Source organism: Zalophus californianus, chromosome 1 (genome assembly GCF_009762305.2).
Source record: "Zalophus californianus isolate mZalCal1 chromosome 1, mZalCal1.pri.v2, whole genome shotgun sequence".
NCBI classification, from domain to species: domain Eukaryota; kingdom Metazoa; phylum Chordata; class Mammalia; order Carnivora; family Otariidae; genus Zalophus; species Zalophus californianus.
The window spans coordinates 167703543-167729350 of NC_045595.1; the positions used below are offsets into that span (position 1 = coordinate 167703543).

Consider the following 25808-nt stretch of genomic DNA (forward strand, 5'->3'; position numbering starts at 1 on the left):
CAGACAAAAAAAGGTTCTATATTTTATATTATTGTTATAAATCCAATTCTAAGAATCTGCACCAAAGAAAGTACCAAAGAGATAGTATAATATCTTAAGCTCATATTGTATCTGAAAATACTTACAAAAAGTGGAACTAGACTTGCATTAAGTAGATAACAGGAAAATACTATTAACAGTGTTTACGTATTGAAAATAACCCAAAACAAAAATAAAAGTCCACACTCAAGAATGGCACCCACAGGGCTCCTGGGTGGCTCAGTTGTTAAGCGTCTACCTTCCGCTCAGGTCATGATCCCAGGGTCCTGGGATCGAGCCCCACATCGGGCTCGCTGCTCCGCGGGAAGCCTGGTTGTCCCTCTCCCACTCCCCCTGCTTGTGTTCCCTCTCTCGCTGTCTGTCCCTCTCTTGTCTGTCTCTGTCAAATAAATAAATAAAATCTTAAAAAAAAAAAGAATGGCACCCACGTTATTCAAGAATAAAGTTATTTGCATATATGCAAACCAGTGTGGCTAAATATTTTCCTAAAACATGCATATTATGAGACCTTTCATAATTAAGCTTATAGAACCAAACTATATTGTGTTTAGATCAACTGTCATGATTGGACATTTCTGCACATCAAGAGAGTTAAAACTCTGACATCTGTTGTTCTGTAAAACTGAAGAAGAAATATAAACAAACTCAGGATTTCACTAGAAAATTTCAGATATCTCAGCAACCTGTTATACTTCTTGTCATGAAATAAATGATTCCAAGATGCAATTATTCTTTTAAATTTTTAATTTCTATGAGTCCTCTTTAAAAACCATTTTAATGACATCACATTTCTTGGAGAAAATTTACTCAGAGTTCTGAACAACTTAGTCGACTATTTTCTAGAAGCAATTCTGCTGCAAGTGGTAGAGTTCTAGCTCTGTTAGAAGTTTTTTTTTTTTCCTCTTTCAAAGAAAATGAAAAATATGCAAAGATTTTCCTACTGACTCACTAAATGTAAAATTAATAGTGTATAATAATAAATTTTGGAATACAATAACTTTTAAGTTTTCACAGTTTATTACTACTAACTAGCTATAATATCAGGCAAGTCATTTAATTCTCTGTACCTTAGGTTCATCTTTAAAACAAAGAGATTAGAATAGATAATTGCTAGGATTCCTTCCAATTTTCACACGGTAGGATCTATGCTTCTGGAGGAATATCTCATTGATATATTGAATTTTCTATATATCAAGAAAACTGATATGAACTAAAATAGCACAGCTAAACTAATCCTCTAAGAAAAAACACAAAGACCATGTTAAAGCTCAACTTCCTAAACTTTACTAGACCCATTCTCTCTTTAGCCAGACCAATGAACAGCCCATGACATAACACTTAATTACATAAGTTATTTTAAATTACACTGTAAACCTATTAAAATATATTAAGTCTATGCCACAATTTTCCTGCGTTCTAATTTACATTATTTTCATTCTATCTACATTCAAAATAATCTGTACAGTTAAGGTAGGAAGCTACTTAATATTCTTGCACTTCAAAACACTTGGAAAGGTAAATCAAATGAAGAGCAGAATATTAACCATTATCATAACCTGCCAATTTTTTAAAATAAAAGTACACTAATACTATTTATGGGCTAGAAAAACAAAGGTAAAAAAGGAAATCTTGCCGACAAATGCTAATGTTCAAATGAATTTAGCTGTGTTGTGCCATTTCTTAGAAAAAGAGGGAGAAGATATCAGCAGAAACCTACTTAGGCAATACTGAACCATGACATTTAAGGAACTTTTATGAGAAATTAATGTACCATAAAGCAGCACTTTGGTATTAGTGCAGTGCAAGTTGGTTTTTCTCTAACTATGGGCAGCAAATGAGGCACTTAACTGTAAAATAGAAAAATAGGGTATATTTAAGAAAAAATTCAAAATCATTCATAAAAGATAATTAGCATTATTCAAAAAGTAAAAAATTCTATTTTTATTTAATGTGCATTCAATGTTATACATGCTTCACTAGGGAAAATTTTGAATGTAAGACGGCTGTTTCATTTATAAGAGACAGAAAATATTTCCTTTTCAAGAGACTCTGGATTTCTGAGAATGAACTCCAAATCTTCTCAACCTGAGGGCTACATATTTATAAACTGAGAAAAATACATCTTACCCATACTGGAGAAATGTTTCTAGCTATCAACAAAGTATAACATGTGATCCCTGACTTTATTCTTGAAGGATCGGAAGTTTTTACTTTACATAACTTCAAAGAAAGGGATCTAGTGACTGTAACAGAAAAATGAATAGATATTTAGCACCTAAATTTAGAACACTTAAGTATTGCCATAGTTTTAAATAGTTGTATGTCCAAAGATCAGGGGAAATCAGATATATGTTGTTCAATGATACTACAACATTCTCAAAGATTAATTTATCAAGCTTCCTTGATTTGCAAACGCATCCATCTATAACATTCAACACAATATTATCATTTCTTCCTGAAGTTACAGATATGTATTCTTCTTAATAAGAAATAAGTGAGGTTTATTTTTTCTTAACCACCATTAAATTGTCTTCCAAATGTGGCACTTTTTCAGATATTTGGATAGAAAATAGTTCTTTTAAAAAGTCATATTCTACCACTAATATTATTTTAAACGTTCTTCACTGTGAAACAGAGGTCAAAAAATGAAGTAAATGGCCATGGACCTTCTGCTGAAATACATAAGCAAATATAATGCAGGGTCAGGGAAGAAGAACATATGTTAATTTCTGGCAAGGAAGTTGGCACATAAATGCTTATCCGTAGGGTAAAAAAGCACTGAATGAAAAGATAATGTCTACTGTGACATTATTCCAAGCAAATGGAGCCTAGCATCTGCTTTCTTCACATCTAAGAGAAATATTCTAGTCATGCCTCTTTAAGTAAGCTTGATTTTAATTCTAGATGAACACTTTGCTTCATATGTTAAAACTGACACATGACATTAACTAAAGTTTTGCATGAGACAATTATATTCATTTCCTCTGAAAAATCCTATAATCTTACCTTTTCTCCCAATTTGCTGATAAGAAGGCTTTTCTTAACTCATAAGGGGGTGGAAAAGGCTTAAAAATATATGTTCTTATTCCAAGGAGGCTGGAAGATTTCTATAGTTCACAGTCTTCATATTTGTCATCTACACTCACTTTAACAAGTCACATTCCTTACTTCATAATTAATTTCCTGACATACAGAAAAATCTAACTTCTCTTATTTATATCTTTAAGGTAAACTCCTATTTTCTTGAAAGATATTCTAGTTTATTTTTGAAAGGAAATGAATACATTAAAAAACAAGAACACTGTTGATGCAATTCAGTTAGGAAATAAAGTGCACATAGCTTTCAATATAAATATTGTTTGATAGATTACAGCTAATAGCCAATAAAATCAAAATGAAGATTCAGCCCAGTCTCTAAAATATGGAAAACAAGAGACAAGAATATAAAGTCTATATAAATAGTAACAAAAATGGGGGTGATATTCCCCTTCACCAAAGAAAAAAAAGGCAACTGAAATTGTTAAGTAGATTTCTGCTTCCCAAGCAACCAGACATGCTACACAGTAATACCAACATGCAATACCTGAAATGTAGAATCGCAGTCTGACTGTTGCCCTTGAACATCAGCATTTAATTTACAATTTTCTGGTGCCTGGCTGATTTCATCTTGCAAAGTAGGAGATACGGCATGAGTATCATCTACCAAAGCACCGTCAGACAAGGCATCTAACTTTTCAAGGGAAGGAGCTATGTGAAGCTTACTATCTCCTGTCCCTTCATCAAAACTTGTCCTCTCATCAGCATCTTCTAGTTGTTGAACTGAAGTTAAATACTGCTCAAGCAGACTATTATCCTGCTCATTGTTTAAACTTTCCTTATTCCATTCGCCATGCTCATCGCTGACATCCCCTACATCTGACTCTTTGCCATATCTGACTGTGTCAATGGAATTCCCCATTATGGAACTTTCACTGCCTTCTGTGGAACTTTTTTCAAAATCCAAAGAATTCTGCAAACAGTGAACTTGGTCTGTTAGGGAAGAATGAAAACCTGAGTCTGGAAATTCTGGTAAGGATTTCTCTTGAGGAGCCTCATCAGGAGCAATGAACCAATCAGAATTTTGATCAGAAGAGGGCTCCTGACTCTGGGTGAATAATGGAGGTTTAGAGGGTACTAGAGTACTTGACAGAGGAGGAACATCAGTATGCCAGGAACTTAGACGCTGATCCACCATCTGTTGCCAAGCTTGCAGAGACCTTACCTGTAAACCAAAGGGTATAGTTTTATTATAAAATAAAAATCTTGCCTGTTTTACAATGTTCTTTGAGCTTTTTCCCCAACACTCACGAAGTTGGTAAATGGCAGATGGCAGAACTGGAGTTAGAAACAGCCTGACTCCCCTTATCCCTTCCATAGCAGTCCCAGCCTAAACCAGGCTGGTACAAGTGGTACATGTCCTTGATAACAAAAGGTCCTCACCAGGAGAGTCAGGATGGGCCAAAGCAATTCTTCTTGTTGCTACTGGAAAAACTATCAGAAGCACAACAGCCCGTGACTAAGGGGTCAATAATGTACTCAACAGAAACTGAAATCTATTGAATAAGACAGGTTAGAGCCCATTATAAGTAGATTCTCTAAAAATCTCATTGTAGATATCAATTTAGGATAGAGTTTTTAAATATTATCTAATACAGCGTGTTATCTAATACTGTATTATCTAGTACAGTTGTACACAACTCTAAAATATCCAAAAATACCGAGTGCTTGATAATATGACCTTTACATTTTTAACGTACAAAATCTCAAAATTAAACAATTAAATCTGCAAGAAGAAAGCAATATATAGGATTTTTTAGTTTCTCTTTGACCACCCTCCCAGGTAATCACTGATAGCAGTTTGATAGTGTCCTTCCAGACCTTTTACTCTGTTTTCAAATATATATGGAGTTTTTAAAATCAAGCAGAACCTTAAGTTCTGAAACTTAATGTTTTTCACTGAACAATGTTATTCTGGAGAACTTTCCACATCAGTCTATACTGTTACCTTATTCTTTTTAACTGTTCCATAATGTTCCATGGTATTGTTATTCTATAATTTATTTAACCACTCCTCTAGTATTAGTAATTATAAAACCTGAGAAATCAATTAACTATTTCTTAATTTTGTAGGTAAAATCCTATTATAGCAAAAACACTTCCAAGAAATTATCATCACGAAATACCTGATGAGATAAAGTAACAGTAAAACGTGATTATCTGAACTGTCCCTGAAGTATGCTATTACAGGATCTAAACTCTCTCTCAAGAAGTCATGTGCACTTTTTAGGACATGCATATCATAGCCATCAAACACTATCTTAGTCACCTTTCATTCAAATAGTCCCAAAAGGTAAAACAAGATAGATGGCTACAGAAAACTTTTAATTGAATATTTTCTACCTACTGGAAAGTTATGACAACAACCCTCAATTTAGTCACTTTCATTCATCTTTATGGTTCTTTATCTTTCTGGTCAAAATTATGAAAATATTTTTCTTTAGATTAAATAAAATGTAACAAAGTTCACTGTCCTAATTCAGAGTTAGTGGCAAAGAACATAGACCATCCTTAACCTTGAGAAAAAGTGCTTAATATGCCTGACTACTCTATGATTATCTCAATAAATCTAGAATTTTTCTTGGTTCACACATTAGGTAAATAAGCAAGAATGGGTTTACCTGGTTCCAAAGGAATCTGACAGCCTCTTCTTGTACAAATTTTTTAATACGTTCTTCATCTCTTTCTTTTCTTAATCTGCAATAATTCAACATCCATTACTGACACAAGGAAGGTGCTTTGACTCGCGCCTATTGTTACAACTAATAGACACATGTACTGTAAAGAGATTAATAGTCTAATAACCGCCCTTTCCACTTTTAGAATATCTAAGCTGAAACTTTAAACTATGACTCAATGTAGAAGCCAAATGGATGTGACTGAAATTCAGATTATATTGGTTCTACAAAGTATTGCCAATGATGAAAAATAAAATAAAATATTAAATGGCTCTTTATCTGGCCTTTATTTCCCAGCCAAAACACCAAAGGTACAAGAGTTGCAGAAAGGAGTAGTTGCTCATAGGCTACAAAACAGCAGAGGATTAGGATCACAGCTTGACATGCCATCTTCTAAGAGACTAGTAGGACTAATCCCATCAAACTTTGGTCCCTATTTGCCCGGGTCCTTGACGTATTCCTTGCTATCATCAAAGGACCTCCTCCCCATCCATCACTTCCCCTTATTCATTAGAGTATTCAACTGGGCTCACTGCTGCCCTCTCCAAACTTATGCCTGTCACCAACCTAAGGCTCCCTTAATTGTTTGTTATCTTCCAGAATGTCACCACCATTTTGTTCTACCTCTAACCCAATTCCCAGCTTTCTCTAGCCCCCCATGTTCTTCTCCTGTGCCATTTGGGACTCCAGAATTATAACTGGCAAATCCCTTATCTTCTCAACCTCTTTTGTGAAATTTTCCTTCACCAAATCAGACCACTGTAGCCCTCTCAAGGGCTATTGTGGGACACCTGGCTGGCTCAGTTGGTAAAGCATGTGATCTTGATCTCAGGGTCAGGAGTTTAAGCCCCATTATGGCATGGGGCCTACTGAGGAAAAAAAAAAAGTGGAAGCTATTTTTTTATTCATACATCAGTGTCAGAAGATAGCTTCTACTGTCAACAAATGTTCTTTTGCCCTCGTCCTTGGAGAACTCCTGCCATCCTGCTAAATTTCTCCAAACTCTTTTTCCAGTACGAGCCTCCCAGAATCTGCCTGCAGTCATGAAATCTCAGCACCAGTCTCCCTCCACTTCATTCCTATCATCATTTCTGGAGACCTCAGCATTCACATGGATGCTCTGACAGGAATCCACCCTATGTCATTCATTCTCATAGTCTCACTCTAGACTCTAGACCCCATCATTTTGATTACACCATTTTCAAAAATGTTTTCAAGCACCCACACAAGCCACCACCTCCGATCCTCCCAGTTCACTTGCTCTTGCGCCCCCCGCAGCTACCCAGACGTCCAATCTTCATTCAGAGCTCCAAGCTAATGATCCCCGCCTCCTCCTGTCTCTTTTTCCTTCTTTAAATTCCAAGATCCACCCTTATAATCATCCCCTCCCAAATATCTTTGGCTCCTTTGCTCTTCCCTCTCTCCCCTACCATATTCGCCTGGAAAAAAACCATTCCTAGCGGAACCAAATTAACCATGCCCAAATCATAATAGAACAGCTAAAAGGTGCTGATGAAACTCATATTTTGCATTTTTTTTCCTTTTTTTGCATTTTAAGTTTTTCCTCATACAGTCTAATGATCCTCCATTTCCTTTAAGTTCACTTTGAAGATGAATACCTCACACCTCTCTTCTTAAACCTTCTACACCCTCACCCCCTCCTCATTTTCAAATGTTGACCATGTTTTCTTCTGTATCATTGAAAAAGGAGAAGCATTCATCAGACAGAATTTCTGCTTCCCCCCCCATCAAACCTACCACCTCACCTGCTTCTGCTCCTGCTCCTACCTCAGGCCACTCCCTCTCCTTGTGCACTGGATCCCTTCTTTCACTTTCTCAAGAACTTCAACCTTGCATCTCTCCTTTCTTTCCACTGCACCATCAGATTTTCCCTCTTTACTGAATCATTCTATCAACACATAAACATGCTCTATATCTCCCATCTTTAAAAAAGAATTTTCCTTAACTCCAGCAACATACCACAAAAGGGGTCCCCACAAAAAAACTGGCTACACTCACGCTTCACCTCTCATTCACTGTTCAACCCAGTCCAAACTGCCTGATTCCACTACGTACTGAAGCTGCTCTTAGGAAATTCACTGGGCAGGAAAGGGTTAACACAGCAGGCTTGGGGTGTTCAAACCCCATACATTCCAAGGAAAGGACTGGCTTTGACTGATGGGGACATAATGTCCAAGCCCTTGGACTATCCTGCTTGATAAGAGTATCTGTGTACGGGCGCCTGGGTGGCTCAGTCGGTTAAGCGACTGCCTTCGGCTCAGGTCATGATCCTGGAGTCCCGGGATCGGGTCCCGCATCGGGCTCCCTGCTCGGCGGGGAGTCTGCTTCTCCCTCTGACCCTCCCCACTCTCATGTACTCTCTCTCTCTCATTCTCTTAAATAAATAAATAAATCTTTAAAAAAAAAAAAAAGAGTATCTGTGTATACATGGGGCTTGGGGCCAAACAAGATAGTTTATGCTAACAATGTGCTTTCAGGTGAATACCTGTTTTATTCACCTAGAGCCCTGATAGAGACATGGTATGAGTCTGACCTTGGGTAGGAGCTAAGGTCTAAGTAGTTAAGGTCAGTCATACAGGCACTCAATGCCTACAAGACTGACACCCAATAAAAAGCCTGTAGTAAAACTAATGATGTAATGTATGGTAATTAACATAATAAAAAATTTTTTAAAAAGTAAAAACAAACAAACAAAAAAACAAAAAAAACCCTGTAGTCAGGGCTTCAGTGAACTTTCCTGGTGGCAATACTTCATATGTGTTATCACACATCACTGCCAAGAGATTCAAGCCCTACCTATACAACTCCACTGGAAGACAACTAGAAGTTTGTGCCTGCTCTCCTGGACTCTGCCCTATGCACCTTTTTTCTTTACTGACTTTAATCTGTATCCTTTCCCTTAAATACACCATAGTCATGAAGAGAATAGTTTCCCTGTGAGTCCGTTTAGCAAATCATCAAACCTGAGAATAGTCCCAGGTCCCCCAGTATAGTCACCAATAACCTCCAGCTTCTAAATTAAACATATAATCCTGTCCTCCCTACGTCACCTCTCTTCTCTCCTAAGACATTTCCCTATTGAAGTTGAGACACACACCCCATCTTCCTATCACACTGGCTGTCCCTTCCCAGTCTCTTTTACTGCCTCCTCCCCTTCCACTCGATAATATTAATAAATGTTGCTAGTTGCAATACTAATACTCAAAATAAATTTATGAACTCCTAATTTTCCTGGCTGGCAGTCAGTAAAATGTCAGCCACAGAAGTGAGGAAAAATTCCTACCATTGCCCCAGAATTTTAGTCCCTTTTAAGTCCCCACTCCTTTCTTTAATTCTATGTTACCTAGTGGGTTCCATGTAGACTTTCTCATCTTCTCATTTCTATGCTTATTCAGTTTTTCTACATTTTCTGTACCTTTTTATGTCTAAGTTTATAAACATCTGTAAGACAAGCAATTATTCAATATTTACTGCTGTACCGCATCAATGTACCAATTGCCATGCTAGCAGTGGAAATGCATACGGCAGTTCCTGCCCTCAAGATGCTTTCAGTATGTCATAGGAAACAAAGAAACCAAGAGTGGCAACAGGGTATGAAGTGTCCTGACCACAACAGGAATGGTTCAGTGTTCTGAATCAACTCGAAGACTCTGACACTCCCAAATCAACAAAACAGCACCTAAACAAGGACTTTTGACCTACCTCCTTATTTCATCAGTTAAGCAAACAATGTGTTCCTGCATTCTGCGCAGCCGAATTTCATGACGCACATCTTTAGCTTGGGGGTTGTAGTTCCTGGCATAAAAGCCCCGCCAATAGGCCTGAAGTTTGGTGGCTGCTTCATTCAATTTCTGAAGGGCAACTGTATCTTGTCCCAGAGCAACAGATCTCTGGGTTAAAATCCCACAGGGAAGTTTCTCCGAAGCTGACTGAGACATGGTTTCTTCACTGTCTGGCTGTGTATGGAAGACACTGTGTCCAACTGACTCAGGAAAAGATGTAAGACTATGGGTGTCATCCTTCAAGACAGCACTAGTTACCGTCGGCTCCAGACAAGGTAATAGCCCATCTTTCTCATTTACCTCTGTACTGATGACACTTTCCTTCATTTGAACGGAATTCTCATTTGCAGTCCAAAAAGCCTTTTCATCTTCCTTATTAAAGTCCTGGTTTTCCAGCCCTTTCACAGATTCATCTGCAACACCATAATCTTCTAGGCCCAAGTTAATGCCTTGTAGCCTCAGCTCAACTGTAGGTGACACTGGAGAGAGTCCTGATGCAACTGGCATAAAAGTAGATTCTGAAGAGAGAAGACTACAGTTTAACTTGTCCTCATCTGTCTGTATGTCTTCCAAGTGCAGGTCATTTCGAGAATATCTTGTAGTGGGTACAGAGGCTGGAAAGTTACTCTTAATAGCATATAATTGATCATCATTACTGTTAATCCCAACCCAAGAATTGACTTGGATGACGGGTTCTAGAAGAATCAACAAAGTATCATTGAAACCACTAAATATTTAAAAAGGTTTTTAGTTGTATCTTTGTAATGAAATCTAACCCCTGAAATATAGTAAAATGCACTAAAATGCTTTGGTGATTTCCTCCAATACGCCTAAAACATCACACAAAAGACTTTTAAGAAAATAAATTCTTGTAATGATCATTAGAGTAATCAAAGATCAGGTCAATACAAAAGGTAGTAACTCTGAATATATTTTAAAAATTAGAAATAAAGCACAGTGAAAGAAAAAATCAACAAAATGGAAAGGCAACCTACAGAATAGAAGATATTTGCAAATGACATATCCGATAAAGGGTTAGCATCCAAAATATTTAAAGAATTGATACAACTCAACACCCACAAAACAAATAATCCAATCAAAAATTAGAAGACATGAACAGACATTTCTCCAAAGAAGATATACAAACGGCCAACAGACACATGAAAAGATATTCAACATCACTCATCACGGGGAAATGCAAATCAAAACTACAATGAGATTATCACCTCACAACTGTCAGAATGGCTAAAATCAAAAACACAAGAAACAACAATTGATGGCAATGATGTAGAGAAAAAGGAACCCTTGTGCACTGTTGGTGGGAACGCAAACTGGTACAGCCATTGTGGAAAACAGATGGAGGTTCCTCAAAAAGTTAAAAATAGAATTACCATATGATCCAGTAATCGCACTACTGGGTATTTATCCCAAAAATACAAAAACAATAATTCAAAGGGATACATGCACCCCTCTGTTCACTGCAACATTATTTACATTCGCCAAATTATGGAAGCAGCCCAAGTGTCCATCAATAGATAAAAGGATAAAGAATATGTGAGATATTTATACACACACACACACACACACACACACAATGGATTAATATTCAGCCATTATAAGGAATGAAATGCAAACGTTGCCATTTGCAACAACATGGATGGATCTAGAGAGTATACCGCTAAGTGAGATAAGTAAATCAGAGAAAGACAAGTACCATATACCACTCTTATGTGGAATTTAAGAAACAAAACAGATGAGCAAAGGAAAAAAGAGAAAGAGACAAACCAATAAACAGACTCTTAACTATAGAGAACAAATTGGGGCGCCTGGGTGGCTCAGTCGTTAAGCATCTGCCTTCGGCTCAGGTCATGATCTCAGGGTCCTGGGATCGAGCCCCGCATCGGCTCCTTGCTCTGCAGGGAAGTCTGCTTCTCCCTCTCCCATTCCCCCTGCTTGTGTTCCCTCTCTCACTCTGTCTCTCTCTGTTATATAAATAAATAAAATCTTAAAAAAAAAAAAAACTATAGAGAACAAACTGATGGTTACCAGAGGAGAGGTGGATGGAGGGATGGGTGAAATAGGTGATGAGATTAAGGAGGGCACTTATCAAGATGAGCACTGAGTAATGTATGAAATTGTTTAATCACTATATTGTACATCCAAAACTAATATAACACCGTGTATTAACTATACCAGAATTAAAATAAAAAACTTAAAAATTACCAGTGACAAAAATAATAAATAAAAATTAACACTGGCTGGAAGTAATCTCATTCTTGATCTCCTAAAGCACTTTTCTTTTGACCGTTGTGATTCAGTGACCCCTTACACTTGGCTTTCTATGATGTGTGCATTTGCCTCACCTCTTATGATGTTTTAATCACTTTTGTATCCCCCTAGCTGCTCAATAAATATTTTAATGAATCAAAAAAAAAAAATTAACACTGGGCAACCCTCTTGGGAGCTTTACACTATCACTTCGCTATCACTCAATAAACCTTGCTTCGCTGCCCACCAAAAAAATAAATTAAAATTAAAATTAACACTTTAAAATATAGTAATTTTACATTTATGTCTGTATATATACATACATAAAATATAAGACCTAAATGTTCACTTAACAAACCAAAAATTATGAAAATATGTACTTTTTCCTCCTAAATGGTAGCCAACAGATGGAACAACTTGGAGAAAACAGATCAGAGATCAATTAATTTCATACCGCTTTCCTGGACTATCTGGCCATCTTGAACAGGGCTTGAATGCTCAGGTACAAGGGGTGCTCTTGTTTCAATAGGAGCAAGAGGAGCTAGCTCTTCACTTTGGCTTTGGTTCATCAACTGTCTCTGGTGAAACCTAAAAATCAATAACATCTGATGGGATTTAACAAAAACCACAAAAATAAAGTTTTTCTGCCTCTTACATAATACTGTCAAAAAGGTAGAAATTTACAAGTTTTCAAAGTAGATCTCTTTCATCACTGCCAAATTACAAAGTCAAGTTTGAAAGCACTGGATAGAAAGGTTAAGAAACTTATTTTTAAGGGGTGCCTGGGTGGCTCAGTCGTTAAGCGTCTGCCTCCAGCTCAGGCCATGATCCCGGGGTCCTGGGATCGAGCCCTGCATCGGGCTCCCTGCTCAACGGAGAGCCTGCTTCTCCCACTCCCCCTGCTTATCTTCCCTCTCTCTCTCTGTCAAATAAATAAATAAAATCTTTAAAAAAAAGAAACTTATTTTTAAATCACAATCCCCCACAGACACCCTTATAGGCACACACATGCACACTCAAAGGCAGGCTCTCTGATAAAAGAAGTGACTAGTACATCCTTCTAGCTTCACTCTTTCATGTTTGTATTAAAGAACCCATATGAAATACCTACATTAAAAGGACAAAAATTTTTTTTTAAATCCCAGTCCCCCATACTGCTCAGCTCTCCCCACTCAGGAAATGATGAACAATGCAGCTGCTGTAAAGCAAGCTTGACAGCACTGCATGGTTTAGTTCCCCTGCAGGACTGCTGCAGTAACAAGGGGCCCAAGTGCCCAGAAACATGGGTCACAGCACTTGCCCCAGTCCTACGACCCATGCACAGGAAAGACTCAGAGGTATTTCCACTTGTGCATTATCAGCTGCTACAAATAAAGGGGCTTACCTCTGTTTGCTCAGAATCTTCTCTAGTTTGGCATCCTCTGCAGTCTGAAGACCCAGTGTGCAAGTGAGAGGACAGACTGTAGCCAGATACTGCACAAGCTGGATATGCTGGCCTGGCCGATATGCTCTCCCCTTGCCTTGACTATAGAGCCATTCAGCTTTCAAACTGGATTAGGAACACACAGGAAAGGATACGATACCAGCACAGACAAGATACATTTTGATGCAACAACGATCTTCCTTCTTAATTTACAGCATCACTGGTGATTTTCATAAATAAAATTCAGTTATAAGTTGTTTTTTTGTTAATCTTTCCTTCTGGGGGCGCCTGGGTGGCTCAGTCGTTAAGCGTCTGCCTTCGGCTCAGGTCTTGATCCCAGGGTCCTGGGATCGAGCCCCGTATCGGGCTCCCTGCTCAGCGGGAAGCCTGCTTCTCCCTCCCCCTCTCCCCCTGCTTGTGTTCCCTCTCGTTGTATCTTTGTCAAATAAATAAATAAAATCTTTAAAAAAAAAAACTTTCCTTCTGATTCACTCCCTTTACTCTTCTAATGTTTTCAACCTTTGTTTTTGCTTAGGGGCACTTCCACAGAGTTGCACTCATGGTTCCAAATATCTTTAAATTATTTTCAAAGAAGCAATAAGTATTTCCTCTACTCACTATCAAACTAAAGTACCTAAATACATCAGTTACATTTAAATCCATTAATTCATAATGACAGCTAAAAAAAGCTAATTGGTCACAGCTGGAGGATGCTAGTGAACCAGCAACTCATTATTTTTAAAAACTGGTAAATAAAGGATAAGAATTCAATATTATTAATCCTATCTTTCCTATACAAACTAAACATGAGGGGCCAAATAGTTTTACTTTATAGAAGTATTCCAGCTAATAAAATGAATGAATTAAAATCTCACCATTTTGAAGCTCTTAGTGAATGAATTAATGGTTTTAGGCATTGATCATTAATAGCTACTAATAACATGAAGGACAACCAAACACTATGTGTCTCCTTGTGTGTGTGTGTCTTGACAGAACCCAAAAAGTAGTCCTCTCCACTAAAAAGCCTAAGTCTGATGAAACCTCCACATCCTCCTACCAATATACAGGAAATATAAGAAAGGACACAGGAATTAATCAGCAAAATAAGCACAGTGGGAAACTCTACAGGCCACATAATCTGATTTTTTTTTTAATTTTATTTATTTATTTGACAGAGAGAGACACAGCGAGAAAGAGAACACAAGCAGGGGGAGTGGGAAAGGGAGAAGCAGGCTTCCCGCGGAGCAGAGAGCCTAAGGCGGGGCTCAATCCCAGGATCCCGTGATCATGACCTGAGCTGAAGGCAGACGCTTATTGACTGAGCCACCCAGGTGCCCCCACATAATCTGATTTTTTTCAACAACAACCAAAAAAAGAGAAGAGAAAGCAAAGAAAATAAAAGAGAAGAAACCTATAAACTGAAAGAGATTTAAGGGTGCCTAGGTGGCTCAGTTGGTTAAGCGACTGCCTTCGGCTCAGGTCATGATCCTGGAGTCCCGGGATCCAGTCCCGCATCAGGCTCCCTGCTCAGCAGGGAGTCTGCTTCTCCCTCTGACCCTCCCGTCTCGTGCTCTCTCTCTTCCATTCTCTCTCTCTCAATAAATAAATAAAAATCTTTAAAAAAATTTTAAAAATTAAAAAAATAAAAGAGATTTAAAAGCATCATCTTGGACATCTAGCCAAGCTCTGTGTGATCTTATCACAAGCTCATGAGAACCACCCAATATGCATGGCCAGCCCATAGAGCATTCAATAATAACAAATTAATGTTTTAAGTCACTAAAAAAGCAAGAAAGAAATTTAAAAGATGTTCAACTAAATACAATGAGAGGTCTTATTTGGATCCTGTTTCCAAAAAAACCATTTAAAAACTGCATTTATGAGGGCTACTAGAAATGTAAGCACTGAACTAATACCTGATGTTACTAAGGAATTGTGAAATTTTTTTGAGATGTGATAATAGTATTGTAGTTATTTCCTTAAGAGCCTTTATCTTTTAGAGATATATGCTGAAATAGTCACAGTTGAAATTACATGTACTTTGAGATTTGCTTGAAAATAATATAGGAGGGTGCCTGGGTGGCTCAGTTGGTTAAGCAACTGCCTTCGGCTCAGGTCATGATCCTGGAGTCCTGGGATCGGGCCCCACATCAGGCTCCCTGCTCAGCGGGGAGTCTGCTTCTCCCTCTGACCCTCCCCCCTCTCATGTGCTCTCTCTCTCTCATTCTCTCTCTCTCAAGTAAATAAAAAAAATCTTTAAAAAAAAAGGAAAGAAAATAATATAGGAGAACAGAGAGTGGATGAAGGTACAGACAACTAGGTTGGCCATGAGCTGTAAACTGTTGCAGTTGGATGACAGATTCATGGGAGGTCATTACACTACTGTTTACTTTTACGTATGTTTCCATTTTTTTTAATTAACATGCCATTGCTTCAATTTCACCATTCTTAAATCTACCCCTCAACCTGAAGTTGAGGTTGGATCATTTTGCAAATAGTTCGAAAATCACCTTCAATCCACAACCATTTACTTGGACCTTGATATTAAGGTATCCACATCATACAAACCACAGTCCAAAATTGTCAAGCCACCCGAGTTCTATTACAGACTGAAAGGAAACTGGCCCTTTGATAACTCATTAAATCATGCAAAAGAGTCACGGTGCAAATAAAATAAAATTAGTTTTCTGTGATTTGCCAGTATCACAAGAAAGGAAAAACTATTTCTAATAATTAGATACAAGGTATGCCTAACTGATTAACTGAAGTCTCAGAATCCCAATCTTAGTCTAAAGATAAAAATTTTATTCTAGGGGCGCCTGGGTGGCTCAGTCGTTAAGCATCTGCCTTCGGCTCAGGTCATGATCCCAGGGTCCTGGGATCGAGCCCCACGTCGGGCTTCCTGCTCCACGGGAGGCCTACTTCTCCCTCTCCCACTCCCCCTACTGGTGTTCCCTCTCTCGCTGTGTCTCTGTCAAATAAATAAATAAAATCTTAAAAAAAAAAAAATTTTATTCTAGGGACGCCTGGGTGGCTCAGTCGGTTAAGTGTATGCCTTCAGCTCAGGTCATGATCCCAGGGTCCTGGGGTCAAGCCCCACATTGGGCTCCCTGCTTGGCAGAGAACCTGCTTCTCCCTCTCCCTCTTCCTGCTGCTCCCCCTGCTTATTCCCTCTCTCTCTTTCTCTCCGTCAAATAAATAAAATCTTTAATAAAAATAAACTTTAAAAGTTTCAGTTTAAAAAACAGAATAAAATAATCTGCTCTTTCTCATTAAAAAAAAAGAGTATTAGATGAAATGATATCTGGTTATCTGCTTTTAAAATACTCCAACAGGGGCACCTGGGTGGCTCAGCTGGTTAGACAACTGCCTTCAGCTCAGGTCATGATCTCAGTGTCCTGGGATTGAGCCCCATGTCAGGCTCCTTGCTCAGCAGGGAGCCTCCTTCTCCCTCTCCTTCTGCCCCTCCCCTCCGCTCATGCTCTCTCTTGTGCTCTCAAATAAATAAAATCTTAAATGAATAAATAATACTCCAACAAAAATGTGGGGATATGTGAAACAAGACTGGCAAAGTTGGTAATTGTTGAAGTGGCATGGTGGGTATTTAGGAGTTCATTATGGTACTCTATCTACTTCTGTATATATTTTAAAAATCCTTTCAAAAAAGAAACATCTCCAAAGTTCTCCCTAAATTCTAATCTCCAACTAAACAGAGGTGTAGCTTGGGACTAGGTCCTATAAGAGTCAAACAGAAATGGAAACAAATTCAGAAAGAACTCCTAAATACTGAGGTGCTGCACAAAGGTGCTGGTCTTTCCATAGGTGTGCCTCTCTCTGAGAAAGCACTCAGCCACAGCACCACTAGGATGGGTGACCAAATTACTCTTTCTAGTGACACACACACTCAAGATCTGGCTACCTGAAGTCATCAAAGCACCCAGGATACTTTCCATGGTGCCTGGCTGGCTCAGTCATAATGAACAAAATGTTTAATCTGGATGTTCCCTGCAAATAACAGGCTGGGTAGAAACAAAAACTAGAGATTCCTTCCTGTCCTTCAGGGCAATTCCCAAGGTTGACCAGGAAAATGTTTTGAACACTGCTCAGGCATTGAATTTTAATACAAGAGCTCTCCCCTTAGAATACTTCCAGAGTTGTTTTCAAACACAGAAGCACTGTATAGACTACAGAGTTGTCTCAGACATCAACTGCAGCAGCATTTTTCTCTACTATGGCATCAACAACAATCTAGGTTCCTTAGTTTGAATGTAACTATTGACTCATTCTTCTATGGACTGACATTTGGATTGTTCCCCAAATGTACCAAATAGCTCCAAAATGTTTGCAGCTGTTATGAGTAAGGCTACTACGAACATGCTTGTACATGTCTTCTGGTAGACATAAGCACCTAGTTCTGTAGGATATATACCAGAAGTCAAATTGCTGGGTCATAGTGTATTTTCATGGTTAGCTTCACTAAACATGCCAGTTTTTCAAAGTGGTTGCACCACTTACACTCCTAGAACAGTGTATGAGAGTTCTAACTGCTCCACATACTCATCAACACTTAGTATTGTCTGTCCTTTTAATTTTAGCTACTCTGGTGGAAGTTGGTTGAAAACCTCATAGTAACCAGGAAAAAAATAATCTTTCTGAATTATCAAAAAGGCAGTACAATGGTTATTTATGAAGGGGAGGGGAATTCTGATGAGAGCAAAGTAAAGGAAGTCTCTGGAATGCTCATTATATTCTTTTCTTATTCTCAGTGGTGATTATGTAGGTATTTCTAAATACCATTTTTTTAACTACATCTGAATTATATGCTACCTTGCAAGTTTTTTTTAAATGTTGGGGGGGAAAAGAACTGTTGCTGTTGTGCTATCCTCCCATCTCTTCTTTCCCCCCATATTTATTTAGTGTAGGAGGACCCTACAGAGAGAAAGACCACCCCACGTGAAAGCCCACACTTCCCTACCTCCTGAAGTCTCTGAAATTAGAGAAAGCTTAAAAAACATTCAAATTGGGACGCCTGGGTGGCTCAGTTGGTTAAGCATCTGCCTTCAGCTGCTCATCATCCCAGGGTCCTGGGATCGAGCCCCGCATCGGGCACCCTGCTCGGCGGGAGGCCTGCTTCTCCCTCTCCCACTCCCCCTGCTTGTGTTCCCTCTTTCATGTCCCTCTCTGTCAAATAAATAAATAAAATCTTCTAAAAAAATAAATAAATAAAAAACATTCAAATTCACCTTAAAGTCACTTGGATTAAAACCATTTCCACTGTACAGAAACACAGCCTTCACATTATTATTTATCTATTCAACAGATATCTTCTGCTTTTTATTTTTTTAAGTAAGTTCTATGTCCTACATGGTGCTTGAACTCATAACCCTGAGATCTAGAGTTGCATGCTCTATCAACTGAGCCAGCCAGGCACCCCAAATATCTTCTGCTTTTTAACACTTGCTTTAGTTTCTACAAAATGCTTCAATTCCTAGTCCCTATCTTTTAGTAATAATGACAATTACCGTTTTTTAAGCACCTACCATATGGCCAATATTATGCCATATGCATTAGCCTTAATCCTCATTCTTAAAAGCTAGGTACTATCATCCACATTTTACAGATGAGAAAACTAAAGCTCAGAGAAGCTAAGGAACTTGCCCAGGCCACACAGCTAATGAGTGGCAAGGAAACATGTGAATTCTTCTCTTGTCCCTTTTCCCATGTCTCTTTACACCAAACCCTTCTCTCTGCCTATCTCACCATGCTACCTCCCATATATGACAATGTTGCCAGTCCTACTCATATAGAAAAATCTGACAAGTATTTTTTTTTCTTAAAGGAAGAGTCGGGGGCACCTGGGTGGCTCAGTCATTAAGCATCTGCCTTAGGCTCAGGTCATGATCCCAGGGTCCTGGGATCGAGCCCTGCATCAGGCTCCCTGCTCCAGAGGAGGCCTGCTTCTCCCTCTCCTACTCCCCCTGCTTGTGTTCCTTCTCTGGCTGTGTCTCTCTCTGTCAAATAAATAAAATCTTTAAAAAAATAAAATAAAATAAAGGAAAAGTCAGAGAAGATAATCAAGGTAAGCCCATATTCAAGCTTTAGAACTAGCCATAGTTGAAAACAGAATCACTTTCTGAGTACGTAGCAACACATACTGCAAGAGAAAGGAAAAGCCACGATTTTTTGTTTTGTAGGCAAACTAGACCAGATGTATGTTGCTCACCCTCCACCAGCATCACCACTATGTAGGTCTTGGCTACCATTCCTCACTGCCTCACATCTTGTTCAGCAACTAGATGAAACAGCAGGAAAAAGGAAAAGGAAAACCCTGTCCGTAATCTACCACTCATCTTCCTCAAGCAGATATACCAGTCTCTAGTACAGGTGGACAAAAATGGTGAGGAATAATGTACCTGTTGAGTCCATGAATGCATGTATGTACACACTGAGAGGAGAAAGTGAAATGAGGCAAATTGAAGAGAATAAACTCATCTCAGTTCATACCATCCCCTCCAACTCCACCCCCTCTTGTTCACATCCTAGTTTCTTATATCCCCTAAAGTTCTGATTCCAATGATCACGTGCCAGTGCCCAGAGGACCCCATCATGCAGGGGTCCCAGCTCCAAGTGCAAAAACCATCAATGCTTAGAGATTGGAAAGTTTCCACTTCTGCTGCTTCACACGTATGAGAAGGACCAATCAGTATGTCTGCTACCAGTTCCAAACTGAAACTCTGCATGAATTTTCCCACAGAATCATTGTTATAAAGGGTAATTAGGTCCTATTCTTTTTTAAGATTTTAATTTTTTTAAAGATTTATTTATTTATTTGCAAGAGAGAGATAGTGAGCAGGGCGAGAGGCAGAAGGAGAGAATCTTTCAAGCGGACTCCACGCTGAGTGCAGTGCTCCACACAGGGCTTGATCCCACAACCTAAGCCAAAACCAAGAATGGGACGCTTAACCGACTGAGCCACCCAGGTACCCCTAAATATTTTCCTTATTATTTGAGAGAGAGAGAGAGAGCATGTGTGCAGGCAGGGGCAAGGGGAGAAAGAGAAGGAGAGAATCTCAAGCAGACTCCATGCTCAGCATGGAGCCCAACATGGGGCTTGAACCCACACTGTGAGATCATGACCTGATCCAAAACTAAGAGTCAGATGCTTAACCAACTGAACAACTGAGGCACCTCAGGTCTTATTACTAATACTGCCCTTACATATAAGATGGATTAGAAGCTTTTGTGGGATTGACCTGAGACCCTACACAGCATCCATAATATGATTTCTATAGAAAATGCTCTAAGCCCCGCAAACAACCAATTAACAAAAGAACTTTCAGTAATCAAATTGTTGTATGTTGGGCATTAAGTTAAACTCACTAGCCCCAAACTCTCAAACTGATACTTCTTATCCTTTCTTAGAAAGGATAGAAAATCCTAAATGAACAGCATATAGTTAGTTTGCTATATGATTGCATTAATGATCTTAATTCCTAAATGCACATTTTAAGAAATATTCAGTTTAGTAATCTGTAGTAAGCTAGAAATGGTCTTTTCAGTAACTTCCATGATAAATGTGACATTAAAAAGGTCATATTCAGGGCGCCCGGGTGGCTCAGTTGGTTGGGTGACTGCCTTTGGCTCAGGTCATGATCCTGGAGTCCCGGGATCAAGTCCCACATCAGGGTCCCTGCTCAGTGGGGAGTCTGCTTCTCCCTCTGACCCTCCCCCCTCTCATGTGCTCTCTCTCTCAAATAAATAAAATCTTAAAAAAAAAGGTCATATTCACCTTTCCTTCTGAGAAATCACGTATCCATCTAGAACTCTGAGGTTTAAGCACCAGCTGACAATGTATGGCCGATAGTCAAACCCTGGAATGGACGGTGTTGCCATCACACAAGGATTGTTCATGATCGATAACTGTTCCAATTCAGTTAAGGATGCCAAAAAAGAGATCTGGAACAAAGGATATCTTTGTTGAATGAAATGGACTATTTAGTATTAAGCACAGGGCTTCCTTTGAGAAAACATCTTTGGCAATTTGAGAATGTAACAATTTCCCTCTTGTTCTGAAAAGCAACAAGTAACACTCTTACTTTATCCACTGACTTCCAAAATTCCATCAGTATGGCCATCTGTCCTTGCTGCACAAATACCTTACACAAATCAGCACTGTTTCCTAACAGAGAAAATCCTATTTTGAAAACATAATAGCAGCCAGAAAAAGGTGTACAGTGTCCTTATTGATCCCTTTAACGTAGATATACCTCTACCACAAATCAGTTCCAAAAGGAGTAAGAGTGGCAGCATTACAAATGAAATTAAGCCTTAATGACCCACTGACATTAAGAAAAAGTAGAAAGAAAAATAATGATCATCTTGAGTCAAGTGTTTCATATTTTTGGCGGTATCTTCCAAGATGCTCACAGTTTACAAGTGAGCTCACAACTTTCTCCTGAGTCTCTTCTGTGCTTTGCAGCTTCCTGGATCCCACAGAATACCCTCCATTTTTACCTCATTTAAGTCCCGAATTTCATTTTCTGCCAAGGAAAGTATAGCAAGACTTCTGGGTAGATAAGCAGGTGCCATTCTAAGAGAGGTGATGATGTTTCCATGTAAAAGCAGGGTCTTGAAAGTAAAAACAGGATGAATTACAAATGAAAAGATTACAATTTATCTACTTTGACATAACCAAAATGGTGCATATAAAAATAAAAGGATCTATTTTATTATACTTTTCATCACTTACAAAGCAGACTATTAATGTTACAAGGCTCCTAGGTGGTCTTCTGGTCCAACTCTCTTTTCATGTCCACATTCTAAGCTCAAGAAAGTTTAAAGATTTGTCCAAGAACACATAGCTTAGTGTAATAAATAGCATTTTTTGAGATTTAAATTATTAAAAGTTGAGCAATTTCCAACATATTGTTCATTTCCTTTTAAAACATCAAAATAGGGTGCTTGCTTCGGCAGCACATATGCTAAAATATCAAAATAGGGGTGCTTGGCTGGCTCAGTCAGTACAGCATGTGACTCTTGATCTCAGGGTTATGAATTCTAGCCCCATGTTGGATGGAGATTTCTTAAAAATAAAATCTTAAAAAAAAAAAAAATCAAGGGGCACCTGGGTGGCTCAATTGGTTAAGTGAATTTCGGCTCAGGTCATGATCTCAGGGTCATGAGATCAAGCCCTGTGATGGGCTCTGTGCTGGGTGTGGAGCCTGCTTAAGAGTCTCTCTCTCTCCCTCTCCTTCTACCCGCCCTCCTCACATGCTCTCTCTAAAAAAAAGAAAAAAAGTAATCAATCAAAATAAAGGGTGAGCAAAGTAAAAGTAAACATTCATTAAAACAATCACATATAGGAGCGCCTGGGTGGCTCAGTCGGTTAAGCATCTGCCTTTGGCTCAGGTCTTGATTCCAGGGTCCTGGGATCAAGCCCCGCATGAGGCTCTCTGCTCAGCGGGAGCCTGCTTCTCCCTCTCCCTCTGCCTCCTGCTCCCCCTGCTTGTGCTCTCTCTCTTTCTCTCTGTGTCAAATAAATAAAATAAATCACATATAAAGCAAATTTTCCAAAAGAGAAAGAGGTAACCCACAACCTATAATTTACAACTGTTTTCTCTTGAAAACTAAAAGCTTAAGGAAGGACCAATACACTACTTGCAGATGAAGCTGACTCAAATTAAGTCAACAACAATGAAGAATAACTGAAGGCTTTGAATACCCAGGATTCTGGTAAAGTAATCATTCCAGAAAAAAAAAAAATCCGTAGTTCATCTGAATTCTCAGTATCTGGACACATCAGATTGTTTAGAGTAATTCTTGCTAAAAATGATTTATGCTAAAGATGTGGGGAAAGTTGATCTAATAATACTGTTTCTAAGGTTTCATGAGTTTATCTGATACTAATAATATCCAATGATGCAAAAATGTGGAAAAAGCCTACATGTTTTTGAAGCTGTAATTGCAACTGTTACTTCTCTGATTGCATGATCAATTCCCCTCCATAAAAAGTACTATATGCTACAGGTTTACTTTTTAAATTAAAGTTATTTTTGATAATTTAGTAATACCTTTTACTCAAAAAACAGCAATCCCAAGCACCAAAAAAACAAACTCAAATTCAGGAATGATCACTCTCAACTTTACCAATATGTTACATATTATATAGCTAAAGCTGCTAGTGTTGGCTGATTAGGCATTAGGGGGATTTCATTATGTTCACAGGATGACAAATAAGAATTAACCTTAACTACAATGACCAGTTCTAGTTAAAATAAATCAATTACAGAAACTAAAAACAAAGAGTTGCATACTTAATTTCTGGTGCTCTAACAGAAATTTTATCATAATGTACACAATCTGTTCTTCATACAGAGTAGGCTGATTTTAGGCCAATCAGATCACTTTCTTTTGGTATATTAGTATAAAATTAGTATAAAATTTCAGAAATGACATGAAAATTTCAGAAATGACATGAAAATGTCAGAAATGACACACTTACCTTCAGTGATACCAATTTAGATAGATCACCTATCTGGGGTATGTTATTGTCTGATAAATCAAGGTGCTGTAGAGCTGCGCAGCTACTGATTTGTTCCATGGCCTATCACAAGAAAAGCATCACACAAGTTCATGTACACAAAATCAAAAAATGAAATTCTTCCCTAGTTCCTCATAGCTGAGTCTCCTGCCTCCTCTGCTTATTATTGGAAGCAAAGGAGCAGTATTTATCAAGAAAGAGGAAGTAGTAATAACAGAATTTGGTAAATTGTTATATAGCAAGCTTCTACCATCATTATCCCAAGAGGAGAGGATCATATCACCCCAGATATTTATAGTTTGAAAAAACCTTAGTGATAACACATGACAGTTGGTACAGTATAGAGTTTACAAGTTAAGAGTGAAGTCAAACTGCATGGATTCAAATCCTGTCTCTGCAACTCCTGGCTATGTGACCTTAAGCAAGTTACTTTACTTCTCTGTACTCCAGTTTTTCATTTATGTAATAGACATAATGATTTTTTTACCTACTTCATAGGCTGTCATGACACTGAATGAGGTAATACAGTTAAGGTGCATACAATAGTACCTAGCATAAATTAACTGATCAATAAGCGAGCTATTAATATCATTTAATTGAGTTTCCTCATCTAATGTATCAAAAAATAAGACATGGAGATATTTATTACACAAAAATATAGAGCTACTAAGTGATGGAAGCAGGACTAGAATCCAGATCTCTTGACTTTTAAGACAGCATATTCTCCACTATACCATTAAACATGTACTTACAGCTTAATTCAGCATGCTACAGTACCCCTACATTTTATGCTTTTTGACTTTTCTAAGTATAACACAGATTCTTTGTTCACATTTAAAAGAATATTATACCGCATATGTGTTTCAAAATAAATTTTTTTTTCAGTTTATGTTAACTAAAATTATCCCTGGGAAGTGGGAGTAGATACTTTCACTTTTTATCCTACTTATTTCTATACTGCTTGAGTTTTTTTTACAGTGAATACTTTTATAAATTAAAAAAAGAAAACACAACTACTAAAAAAAAGAAACAATTCACCTTGAGATTATTTCCTGCCAAATTCAGCCATTCCAAATGTACTAGATCCTTCAGCCCTTCCACATAGCCAATGCTGTTATGGGGCAAATTTAACACCCGGAGTTGGGTCAGTTTGGCCACACCCATCATTCGCACCAGCCGATTATTAGCCACTGACAACTGTGGAATGAAAACATATCATTCTCTTAGAAATAAAATATGCATATTATTTTCACATGAGGGTGGTTAAAAAGATTTGTTTATATGGCCAAACATTCCCAAATATACAAACCCAATGTGAACTTCTCATATTAAATACTCTATAGTGTAACTATTTGTTGTTGTTGTTGTTCTAAGTTGTTCCTAAGCAATGGAAAATACACATAAAACTGAGCAATCAGACCCTCTCCAACTGTTCAAGAGAAAACATTTGTAACAGAGCAACTACTTGAGAGTAGTGCCAGATACATAAGAGGAGCCCAATAAACATTTGTTGACAGAATGAATGAATGAACTCTTTACCTCCATCATGATGTAAAAGGTTATCTTAACAACACAATGCTTTGCCAACACAAAATGTTTTGTTTTTTTAACAAATGCTTCTTTTTCTAATCTATTTTAAATGTAGCACATGTGTTCATCTTCAAGGAAAATTGTCATGTAAAAATTTAAGATAACATTTACTGCTTTCTAGGCCTGCAGAGTTCTTCTTTGTCAGGTTATTTTATTGTTTTGTAGAATAATAAACATATATAACTATTTCCCCCAGATGGCAATACCTACCTGTATTAATTGTCGGCATTTCTCAAGATTTTCCAATTTAATAATCTGATTTTTATCCAGAATCAAAGTATGAATATCAGCTTCACAGGGTAAGTTTGGACTTAATTTCTGTAACCCCTGTCCTGACCAATTGACCACTGATCCTTGAAAATAGAAGAGAA

At 38.1% G+C, this 25808-nt stretch overlaps 1 protein-coding gene across 2 annotated transcripts in view; it reads right to left on the bottom strand.

The window, feature by feature from the left end:
- Positions 1-341: 341 nt before the first annotated feature.
- CEP97 (centrosomal protein 97) overlaps positions 342-25808 on the bottom strand; it is a 28162-nt gene continuing 2695 nt past the window's right edge. Inside the window, exons 2-11 of one of the 2 annotated variants that reach the window (XM_027582177.2) lie at positions 25648-25790; positions 24886-25044; positions 23809-23910; positions 21822-21935; positions 21097-21263; positions 13269-13433; positions 12339-12472; positions 9537-10311; positions 5757-5832; positions 342-4300 (exon numbers count right to left, since the gene is read on the bottom strand). In XM_027582177.2, coding sequence (XP_027437978.1) covers positions 3596-4300; positions 5757-5832; positions 9537-10311; positions 12339-12472; positions 13269-13433; positions 21097-21263; positions 21822-21935; positions 23809-23910; positions 24886-25044; positions 25648-25790 — 2540 coding nt within the window. In that variant the 3' untranslated portion in view covers positions 342-3595. The remainder of the gene's footprint in view (positions 4301-5756; positions 5833-9536; positions 10312-12338; positions 12473-13268; positions 13434-21096; positions 21264-21821; positions 21936-23808; positions 23911-24885; positions 25045-25647; positions 25791-25808) is intronic. The other variant, XM_027582178.1, reaches the window with a different exon arrangement.